This window comes from Centroberyx gerrardi, chromosome 23 (genome assembly GCF_048128805.1).
Source record: "Centroberyx gerrardi isolate f3 chromosome 23, fCenGer3.hap1.cur.20231027, whole genome shotgun sequence".
Classification (NCBI taxonomy): Eukaryota; Metazoa; Chordata; class Actinopteri; order Beryciformes; family Berycidae; genus Centroberyx; species Centroberyx gerrardi.
The window spans coordinates 851,314-862,923 of NC_136019.1; the positions used below are offsets into that span (position 1 = coordinate 851,314).

The following is an 11,610-nucleotide window of genomic DNA, read 5'->3' on the forward strand; positions in this document are numbered from 1 at the left end:
GTTTCATGTTGTTTTAGGTTATTTTGGTTATATTTAGATTTGTTTGTTTTTTTCTCCACTTCATCATTCCACTGGAGCAGAACTGTAACCAACCAGAATCTTCCATGTTTCTAACTTCAGTTAGCTGTTTGTCTGTAGTAACATTTTTCCCTCAAGGTGGCGCCAGGTAATTTAATTACAAATGGAGCTGATGTCTTCACCGCAGAGTGAAATGATTAGATGTGAAACAGCAGACTGTTACTTATTACTTATTTATTTTTACTGAATTTTATTGTTTTTATTTTATGAATTGTTTGTTAGTTTTATGAGGTTTTTTTTTTAATGTAATTCAGGTCTCTCTTGCAAATCAGATCTTGATCTCAATGGGATTTTACCTGAATAAAGGTTGAATGAAAACATCTGATCGTCCACACACAAGTCTGTGGGTCACACATAAAAATAATAGTAATAAAAATGATATTAAGAACTATCAGTAATTATTTGAATAGCAACAGATCAGACATAGACAGATGAGGTCTAGATGGGTTGTATATGACTGTTTATTGTGTTTTAATTCCATACATTTCATATTTATGTACGCATGTTTGTGTGTGTGTGTGTGTGTGTCTGTGTCTTTCCCAAAGCAGGTCCAACAAGTCTGTAGATTGTTGCAAACACTTATGTACAACCAGGGTGTTGGCGTGTGTGTGTGTGTGTGTGTGTGTGTGTGTGTGTGTCCGTGGTCACGGCAGCTCCAGCATGTTGTGTTTGTCCAGGATGCGCTGTGTGTGTGTGTGTACCAGCGTCAGGGCGTGGATGAGTGTGTGCAGGATGGGCGTGGCTTCCTGCTCGCTCCTCACACACACCAGCCGGAGGAAGAACTGCCTGTCTGGGAGAGCGAGGAAGACGAGCTCAGCGGCCTGGCGGAGCACCCAAGGGTGGTGGGGGGCCAACGCTACCATATAGGCCTCTCTGAGGGGGGGGGGGGGAGAAACATAAAGAGAGAGAGAGAGAGACTGAGGCTTCATTCACACTGCAGCCGATAGTTCCCCAGTTCTGATTTTCCTCCCATGTGACTCAGATCTGACGCTCTGGAGTTGCAGTTCTTCATCTGATGCAACATTGGATCTTGTGGCATTCGACCTACATGCGACTTGTATTTGAGCGCCCAACTTTTGAATCTGTCGGTGCTGACACAGCAGTACACCGATGTAAACGCCTCCCTGTAGAATCCATGGACGCTTCTAGCTAGGAAGATAGATCGCAAACGAGCGCGATCTCCTCGTTCGTTACGAGGCGTCTACTTACTTTCTGTCGGCTCCTTCCGTTCTTTGTAATTCCGTGAAATGTTTTTAAGTTTGTTTGAAAAGCCTGCCACCGCTACAGAGACGCCATTGGAGCCTAATCGACCAAGTTGCTCACAGTGTGAACGCACAGTGAGAGGCAGCAACTACGCTGATCCATTATATCTGTCTCTGTGTGTCATTTTCAATTCATTTTCAATGGGAGGTGTCCGTCTCTTGTCAGATTTCCATCCGTTTTGACGTAATTTTCTGGACAGACGGATTCGTTACCGGTCGATTGGCCAATCGGCGGAGGCTCTAATTAATGCAGTTTACACCATCTTGTTGTTGTACGACTCATCATCAAAGGATTACAAAACCAAACCAAAGATTAGCTGAGAAAGCCTGGCAGAATGTTGGAATGATTGTTTTTTTGTTGAATTTATTTCACTGTTTTGCTTTTAACAGATTAGCTAACCAGAGATTTGGCCAACGTTACATTAGCTATACCTGCTATTTGTTGTATTTGTTCGTTTTATAAGAGGTTAGTAGTGTTAATATTTCACGCGTTCGTGTGTTGCCACATTCCAAAACAAACCATTTTTGACGGACAGAAATTTATCCGTCAAAATTTCAGTTTTCTGATGGATCATTGAACCCGGACACACAGATCTGTCGGTGAGAAAGTCCACAATGTTCACATCCAACTTGAAAGTTGAGGGTTTGTACATATACCTTACTGTCCTTTGAAAACTATGATCATTTGTTTTAGAATAGAATAGAATACAACTTTATTGTCCCGCCAAGGCAGGAAAATTGTTTTTGGTCTCGCCAATTAAAACATAACATCACATCAATAAAAACAAATCTTGTGCTGTCAGTCATTTTGCAGTTTGTGTGTGTGTGTGTGAGTGTGAGTGTTACCTGCTTAACTCTCCAGGTGTTTTGTAGCGTCCGTCAGCATCCGGTCCTTCTGCCAGACCCGCCAACATCAGCTTCAGCCACAGGAGTGATCGGTGCAGCCTCAGCAGGGTCCTGCAACCTGATTGGGTGCGACGGGAGAAGTCGACCACGCCCGCTTTTAGCTCCGCCTCCACCATGGAACGAACCGAATGATAGGCCTGGAGAGAGAGAGAGGGAGAGAGGGAGAAGGACGGCATGTAAAAACCCAGTTAGTTAGTTCTGCTCTGTTTGTTTGGCATTTCCCAAAGCTCAGGATGTCCAAGTCCAAGTCGATGCTCGTGTCTTGGTGGAGAACGTTCTTCCCAAAACAGAACAAACTTCTTAGGAACGTGAGAACGGAGAACATCCTTACAGTTTGAGGCAGTGCTGGGCGGTGTAACGGTAGAAACGGTACGCCGGTGGTTTAGATTTTGCCCATACCATTTCTACCAGATGAGCCGGAAATTAAAAATTCAATCATGAATGAGGCAACTTGGCTAAAATCAGAGCAGGATTAAAGGTACGTTTTCCGATAAAGTGACAGAAAAAGACAAAATCAGACCATTTTGTGTTAGAACAGAACTACTGAAAGGTTTATTGATTTTTGATGTGGTGTTACTGTACGGTTTTATTGCATTCTTTTTTTTTTTTGGTTGGTTTTCATTTTAAAACATTAAACTTGTCCGTTAAGTGTGTATTTGTTATGTCCTGTCTTTTGCCTGAAAACTTAACGTTTTAAAAAGACTCTTCCAACATGGCGCTGTGTCCCTTGTGACCATGGTAACCACTCTGCGACTCTGCTGTGTTTCCTGACTGCTGATTCGTCCGACCAATCTGTCAATCAGTTTATCAAACTGTTTATCAAATTTGTCGGTCTCACCCGGCTTTGCAGTCCAGATGAAGCTGGGGTTTGTAGTCCAGGCGGTTTCCCATGAGCCTCCCTGCTGTGCTTGAGTGACAGCTCCTGTATCACAGCAACCTTGTCCCTAACCCTCTGAGAGAAGAAACTGATGATCGTCCCGAGAGACTCCATAAACCTGGAGAAAGAGAGAGAGAGAGAGACACAGACAGAGAAAGAAGGAGAGAGAGAGAAAGGAGAGAGAGGTGGAGAGAGAGGATAGATAGGCAAATTATGAGATTTCTTACAAGAAATTCACCTGTGAGCCAAAAAATGTGGTATGTTCAGATGTTTGTGTATGTGTGTGCGTGTGTATGTGTGTGTGTGTGTGTGTGTGTGTGTGTGTACTTGATGAGCTGCTCCCAGCTCTGTAGATAAGGTTCCAGCAGAACGTCGTCATTGGCTCCCAGGCTGGACCTTAAATACAGCAGCAGGCGCTGAGCCTGGAAGGATTGGCCGGGACACTCCTGGATGAGGGGCGGGGCTGTGGAGGGCCCCGCCCACTCCTCAGGAACCAATGACGGCTCAGGCTGAGAAAGAGCGAGAGAGAGAGAGAGAGAGAGAGAGATTGAAAAGACCACCGACTTCTCCTTTCACCCCATACAGAGAATGTGTGTATGTGTGTGTGTGTGTGTGTTGATCTTACTGTTTGGTGGTAAAAACTCAGACAGGGATGCCAGGAGTTCTCACAGTCTCTCGCTCGACCCTGAGCTGGAGAGAGAGAAAGAGAGAGAGAGAGAGTTTCATCTTCTCTTTCCATATTTCTGTGATAATGTTTGACGTTGCGGTGTTTGGTTTGCTGTGAAACATTAACCCACATGTACCTTCTGCATGTGTGACGAGTTAAAAAAAAACGGAGAAAAATGATCAAGATCAACCAGCAGAATTACACTACAGACGGGACGATGTGCTCATCTCACGATACGATTCGATCCGTGATCCGAGGTTCAGGATTCAATACAACACGATACCATGTGATCAATAAAAGTTCAGTGACAACAAAGTCTTGACTGAGCAGAATTCTGTTTATTTCTGAGACTCAAATCTTTCCAGCGATGCCATTGGCTGCTAGAATGTAAACAACAATTTAAAAATGTCATTATAAAGTGACAATAATATAATTTGGATGGAGAGCTTGTGAAACTGTGATGGTCAAGAGTCTCATTAGTGATTACTACAGCAGAATAACATGGAGCTGATATCACCATTCATGTTCCTGACAGCAGAATAACATGGAGCTGATATCACCATTCATGTTCCTGACAGCAGAATAACATGGAGCTGATATCACCATTCATGTTCCATTTTTGCATCGCGATATATTGAATTTCAATATATCGTCCCATCCCTAAATTACAGTCATGGCATCTGCACGGCTTTAAACCAGTTTCTGTGAAAACTTTTTAAACTTTTAAGTTGTTGATTTGAACCGTCGGTGGTTAATCCTACATGACCAGAATGCAGCCTCGTTATTCTGCCTCCAGTTGTTGCACGTTTGTACTTTCAATACCTCTGGTGGGAAATAATAACAAAACAGACACTGTAGCAAAAGTGCAGTAGTGTATTTTGCTGGCTGTTGTTTTATTTTCCCCTCACAGTGAAATCAGGGAGAAAACTTTGGGGAATGACGTGTCTGATTTCTCCATTTTGGTGTTTTCAAAATGACACTGATTGGCCTGAGGGGGGCGCCACAGCGTTTACTTGTCTGTACGTCAACCGATGGCGCTTTTCCACCGCATGGTACCGCCTCAAATCGACTCGACTCGACTCGACTCTACTCGCTTTTGGTAGTACCACTTGGTTTTCCACTGCAGATAGTACCCCCTCAATGTGCCCCCCCCCCACACACACACAACTGGTCGTCATAGCGACACCGCTACGCCGCAACAATGGAGGATATGGAAGGGATGGTGTTCTTGATTCTCGGTATGTGTTAGTCACAGCAGGGAGACAGATTTTATTTCAGAAGAGGCTGAAGGCAGCAAGACAGAAGACCGCTGAAAAAAAACAGGAGAGTTTGGGAAATCCTACAAAGGCGACGCAAGAGGGTAAAGCTAACCTGGTAGCTAACGTTAGCATATGTTCGCGCAATGATGACGATTCTCTCTGACCAATCGGTAGTCTGCAGTGTTTTCACGTCACCTTTTGGTATCGCCTCAGCTCGCTTGGAGCCTCGACGGAGGTGCTGCCAAAAAAAGTACCAGGTGCCTGGTAATATGGTACCTGGTACTTGCCCAGTGGAAAACCAAAAAAGGTGAGTAGAGTAGAGTCGAGTTGAGCCGGTACCATGCGGTGGAAAAGCGGCTCAAGAAACACGAGGAAACATATTTTCTACTTATTGTCCCGCAGCGTTCGTGGGGGACGATGTGTTTACTGTTCACTTGTTTTAGAAATCAAGAGAAAATGAACATCAGGCTTGTAACAGATTTTTTAAATTAACGTATCGACCCAAAGCTGTGAATTTGTTGTGTTAGACTTGTGTGTGTGTGTGCTTTGTTAGAGAATATAGAAAGCCAAACAATAACATGTAATAATAAAAGTACAAACTCGTGATCTCGAGAATTTTGTATTTTTTGTCTCGTGATGATGAGATAATTAAATCGTGATCGTGAGAAAATAGTTTGATATATGTCGAGATAACGAGATAATGAAGTCGTGATCTGGAGGAGGAAACTCACGTAGCCAATAGGAGCTGAGGAAGAGGATCAGAGCCAACATGGCCGACAGCAGCAGGTAGCGAGCCAGCATCCTCCCTCTGTGGAAAACCATGGTGACCACCAGAATCTCACACACACACACACACACACACACACACACACACACACACATGTACTAATACACACTTTCCCTGTAACTCCTCACTGAGATTCAGAACCAGACTTCTCTCTCTCTCTCTCTCTCTCTCTCTCTCTCTCTCTCTCTCTCTATCTCTCTCTCTCTCTCTCTCTCCCTCTCTCTCTTTCTCTCTCTCTCTCTCTCTCTCTCCCTCTCTCTCTCTCTCTTTCCCTCTCTCTCTCCCCCTCTCTCACTTTAAAATAAGACTAACTCACACACACACAGACAAACACACACCTTGCTTACAAGCCGTCACTTTTCATTTCCTCTCTCATGCTCCGTCTCTCTCTCTCTCTCTCACACACACACACACACACACACACACACACACACACACACTATCTCTGAATGGATACATAGTCCACTCTTATCTTTTCCAGCTCTAACTCTTTTCTCTCTCTTTCTCTCTCTGCTGCATCGCTTCTTGTCTTCTTTTACAGTAAAACGTCTTCATGTTCAGCGCCGTTCTCTCTCACTGGGGGTTAAAGGTCGCACGCCCACTCACTCACTCACTCTCACCCCCCTCCCCCATTACCCAGCAGGCACTGCAATACCAAAATGAATGATTAGATTAGATTAGACTGCATGACAGAGGAGGAGCCAACTTCCTACAAATGTAATAATATAGATAAATAAATTAACTGGCTACACTTCAATCACTGCAGGCTGATATTTAATTATAAGAAACAGATTTGATGGGAATTTGCCACATTTTGCTTGAAAACAATTATGCACAAATAACACCGACAGGCTGTTGCACGCCTCATAAAAACAAAACATTTGTTTTCCCCAATATATGATATAAAGTTGTAAAATCAGAGTAGAAACATACATTTTACAATTTTGCCATTCATTTAAATAATGCTAGGCTGATTATTATTTTTATGTTTTTATTTATCCAGTTAGGAAAATATGTGTTGCTCAATCTGCATATCTGCAATAAAACTGAAAACATACGCTGTCTGTAACTATAGCAACAGCTGGCTGGTGACACGTCGTGTCAACAGGAAGTGATGACGCTCACTAACACTTCTGAGTGTGACTGAAAACTAAAGGGGAGTGTTCAGGGGGGCGTAACGGGACGGGGGTCAAACACACTCCACACACACACACACACACACACACTTGTTGTTTCAGGCCGCGCCTCGGGACAAACTTTACACTTTACCTTTGACCTGGAGGGGCTTATCACACACACACACACACACACACACACACACAAGAAAGGATAAAGCACTGTATGTTTTTCTCCATGCAGTATTGTACAGTACATTACCCATACTGCCACAGTGTTTTTCCAGTCTGCATTGGATGTGATACAGAATTTAATTGGAGCTTGTGCTACCTGCTGATTCTGTTGAGCAAACTATAAAGTTAATGTCATCTTATTTATTTGTAATATGTAGATTATGTACAGAAATATGTGCAGGTCGTGTGCATGAACGGAACAGAGAAAATAATAACAATAATAACCTTATATATCAAACAAATACTAATTTTTAATTAAAAAAAAACAACACAAAGACAGTAGAGCTTCTGTAGTTTGTAAGAATGAGTTTTATTGGATTGGATTCCACAAGTTAAAGTCGCTCCGTTTTCATTTTAATATCAATCTATCATCAAATCAATGCTCTCTTGGTCTAATGACAGTAAACCAATGAGAGCCTCATAGAGCTGATCGGTCTCCTCTATCTCACTCCAGCAGTATTGTTAGTTCTCGTGTTTCTCCACATTAAGACTACATTTCCCATCAGCCCCGTTGCCTCCTGCCCCCTCCCCTCCCCCTCCCTGAAGAGGATCAACATGTTGGAAGTGATTTCTCCATCTTCCTTTCCCTCCTTCCACCATCTGCTGCCAGAAACTCTTTCAGCTTTAGCTCCGTCTGCTCTGGAAGAACAGAAGAAGAACCTCTTCCTGTTTTGTGCCGTAAAGCGATCCAGCAGATTTCCCTCCAGATCCACCAGGTGGAGAAACTATGGAGGATGTTTACTGTCGTTATACTGACGTCTCTAAATGAGTGTGACGATGATTTATTGATGGTAAAATTCTACATGTAGCACCTTTAAATATTATATAAAGACGTTGAGTCACACCACCTCACCTCTAATTATCATTAAATTACAGATACGCGGCAAATTATCTTTTTCTTCAACAGGCCACAGTGGTAAATTCCTGTCAAACTCACTGCAGGACATCAGCACTCATCTGCAACCGATATTGATTGATCCATTGATTGGTTGATTGTCTTTGGTGTGTGAGTAGGTGTGTCTGTGTGTGTTGTTGTGCTTATTCTTAAGGTTAAGGTAAGGATAAAGATTTTGTTCAGATTAAGGTCCCAGGTAAGAATAAGGGCTTTGTTAAAATTATGGTTACGAATAATGGCTTTGTTAAGGTAGAATAAGGCTTTTGTTAAACCCTTATTATAATTGGTGGCTGTTTTAAAGGAGAATAAAGATTTATTAAAGGAGAATAAGGGTTTTGTTAAGGGAGAATAAAGCTTTATTAACGGGGAATAGGGGTTTGTTACATGAGAATAAGGGTTTTGTTAGGGAAGAGTAAAGCTAAGGAGAATAAGAGTTTGTTAAGGTAGAATAAAGCTTTATTAAAGAAGAATAAGTGTTTTGTTAACATTAAGGGGTTTGGACAGAATAAGGGATGTGAGTGTGAGGATCAGGGTTAAAGAAAAGTGTATTCACAATGTGCTGTGTGTGTGTGTGTGTGTGTGTGTGTGTGTGTGTGTGTGTGTGTGTGTGTGTGTGTGTATGGGGGACAAGTTGAGGTCAGCAGAATCCTTCGACTTTAACCTGCAGGACGTCACACAGACCGGGACGCTTCTGAAGAACCTGAGGAACACACACACACACACACACACACACACACGGTAACATATTCCAGTTTGACGCTTTTATCCAAATTGCCTTACAGTATCATGATCATGATAGCAAATGCACACACACACGCACACACACACACACTCAGACATGCACATGCACACACCTGCAGTGTGTTGAGGATTTCTCTGAACAGGGTTTGAGCTTCCTGAGTGTCTGGTTCTTCAAAGTAATCAGTTACTGCGACTTCCACCACTATAGACCTGATGTTCACACACACACCTGCAGAGAGAGAGAGAGAGAGAGAGAGAGAGAGAGAGAGAGAGGAGAGAGAGACAGAGAGAGAGAGAGAGAGAGACAGAGAGAGACAGAGAGCAACAGAGAGAGAGAGACAGAGAGAGAGAGAGAGAGACAGAGAGAGAGAGAGAGAGAGAGAGAGAGACCAGACCAAAGCTGCTGATAGCCAATATTTTGTGCAAATATTAATATCAATTAAGAATTGAAAAACTAACATGTTAAGTTACTAGTTACCATAAATAAGTAATCTGAGTACTAACACGTTGTCCCCAACACTGGCTTATCCAAATCTGCATATCTGTACATATGTTACTGTATATTTGATAAGGTTTACAGCTAGTAATGCAAACATTAAAGACCAATTCATTTAATAAACACAATTTCCCATCTCTCTGCATGGTTATGAGGCATTTGGACTGTAAATTGACATGAATGAAGACTGAAAATCAGCCTGTGTGATATTTTAAATAAACATTGTATGACCAAAACCTCAACTTGCTCCTGGTTTCAGAATTGAGTGAAATTCTTGACGTATTTTGTGTCAAGAATTACAGTAAATAATAATAATAATAATAATAATAATAATAATAATAATAATAACTTTATTTGTATAGCACTTTTCTAAGTGCTTTACATACAATAAAATCCAAAGAGATAGTGGTGTAAAAGTAGCACAATTAAGTAAATAAAATAGAGTTGAATAATGAAAATTAAAATACATAAATAAATAAATGAATAATAAAAAATAGAAAATAACAACAATAAATTTCACCGGTTGCATTTTTGTCCCACCTTTATACTTCCAGCAAACGCACAAACTGCATGTTATCTAACTGAATATATTGGATAAGGTAAATATAAGGTAAAAGTAAATATAAGGTAAAGTAAATATAAGGTAAAAGTAAATATAAGGTAAAGTAAATTTAAGGTAAAGTAAATGTAAGGTAAAGTAAATTTAAGGTAAAGTAAATGTAAGGTAAATTAAATATAAGGTAAAGTAAATGTAAGGTAAAGTAAATATAAGGTAAAGTAAATTTAAGGTAAAATAAATATAAGGTAAAGTAAATATACAGTAAAATAAATATAAGGTAAAGTAAATATAAGGTAAAGTAAATGTAAGGTAAAGTAAATATAAGGTAAAGTAAATGTAAGGTAAAGTAAATTTAAGGTAAAGTAAATATAAGGTAAAGTAAATGTAAGGTAAAGTAAATGTAAGGTAAAGTAAATGTAAGGTAAAGTAAATGTAAGGTAAAGTAAATATAAGGTAAAGTAAATATAAGGTAAAAGTAAATATAAGATAAAGTAAATATATGGTAAAGTAAATTTAAGGTAAAGTAAATATAAGGTAAAGTAAATGTAAGGTAAAGTAAATATAAGGTAAAGTAAATTTAAGGTAAAAGTAAATATAAGGTAAAGTAAATTTAAGGTAAAGTAAATATAAGGTAAAAGTAAATATAAGGTAAAGTAAATTTAAGGTAAAGTAAATGTAAGGTAAAGTAAATGTAAGGTAAAGTAAATATAAGGTAAAGTAAATGTAAGGTAAAGTAAATATAAGGTAAAGTAAATGTAAGGTAAAGTAAATATAAGGTAAAGTAAATATAAATATAAGGTAAGTAAATGTAAGGTAAAGTAAATATAAGGTAAAGTAAATATAAGGTAAAATAAATATAAGGTAAAGTAAATATAAATATAAGGTAAAGTAAATATAAGGTAAAGTAAATATAAGGTAAAATAAATATAAGGTAAAGTAAATATAAGGTAAAGTAAATGTAAGGTAAAGTAAATTTAAGGTAAAGTAAATATAGGTAAAGTAAATTTAAGGTAAAGTAAATATAAAGTAAATATAAGGTAAAGTAAATATAAGGTAAAATAAATATAAGGTAAAGTAAATGTAAGGTAAAGTAAATTTAAGGTAAAGTAAATATAAGGTAAAGTAAATATAAGGTAAAAGTAAATATAAGTAAAGTAAATTTAAGTAAAGTAAATGTAAGGTAAAGTAAATGTAAGGTAAAGTAAATATAAGGTAAAAGTAAATATAAGGTAAAGTAAATTTAAGGTAAAGTAAATTTAAGGTAAAATAAATATAAGTCAAGTAAATATACGGTAAATTAAATTTAAGGTAAAGTAAATTTAAGTAAAATAAATATAAAGGTAAAGTAAATATAAAGGTAAAGTAAATTTAAGGTAAAGTAAATTTAAGGTAAAGTAAATTTAAAGTAAATTTAAGGTAAAGTAAATTTAAGGTAAAGTAAATTTAAGGTAAAGTAAATATAAAGTAAATGTAAGGTAAGTAAATTTAAGGTAAAGTAAAATTTAAGGTAAAGTAAATTTAAAGTAAATTTAAGGTAAAGTAAATTTAAGGTAAAGTAAGGTAAAACGCTCACTGTGGAAGTGCAGGACGGCCTCTGTCCGCTGACGGGACAGTGCGTCAGGATTAAAGTCTCCAGGCTCTTCAGTCCCGTCTCTGCAGAGCTCTGTGGCCGCCTGCAGGCCCAGGTCCGAGACTCGCTCCAGCTCCAAACCTGCAGGTGCACACAGCTCCGCA

General features: G+C 39.2%; 1 protein-coding gene and 1 pseudogene across 2 annotated transcripts in view; both read right to left on the reverse strand.

Annotated features, from left to right (window-relative positions):
- Window positions 1-722: 722 nt before the first annotated feature.
- LOC139932512 (ceramide-1-phosphate transfer protein-like) lies at window positions 723-5,871 on the reverse strand. The gene is made up of 6 exons (XM_071926304.2): window positions 5,781-5,871; window positions 3,749-3,813; window positions 3,451-3,632; window positions 3,085-3,241; window positions 2,187-2,383; window positions 723-951 (listed from the first exon to the last, which is right to left on the reverse strand). Exons 1-6 carry the CDS (start codon window positions 5,869-5,871, stop codon window positions 723-725), a joined length of 921 nt encoding a protein of 306 aa, XP_071782405.2.
- A 2,865-nt stretch (window positions 5,872-8,736) lies between these two features.
- The window catches only part of LOC139932509 (uncharacterized), a 16,912-nt pseudogene continuing 14,038 nt past the window's right edge, over window positions 8,737-11,610 (reverse strand). The window contains exons 7-8 of the transcript XR_013503913.1: window positions 11,450-11,587; window positions 8,737-8,741 (exon numbers count right to left, since the gene is read on the reverse strand). The product of XR_013503913.1 is annotated as an uncharacterized LOC139932509 (transcript). The remainder of the gene's footprint in view (window positions 8,742-11,449; window positions 11,588-11,610) is intronic.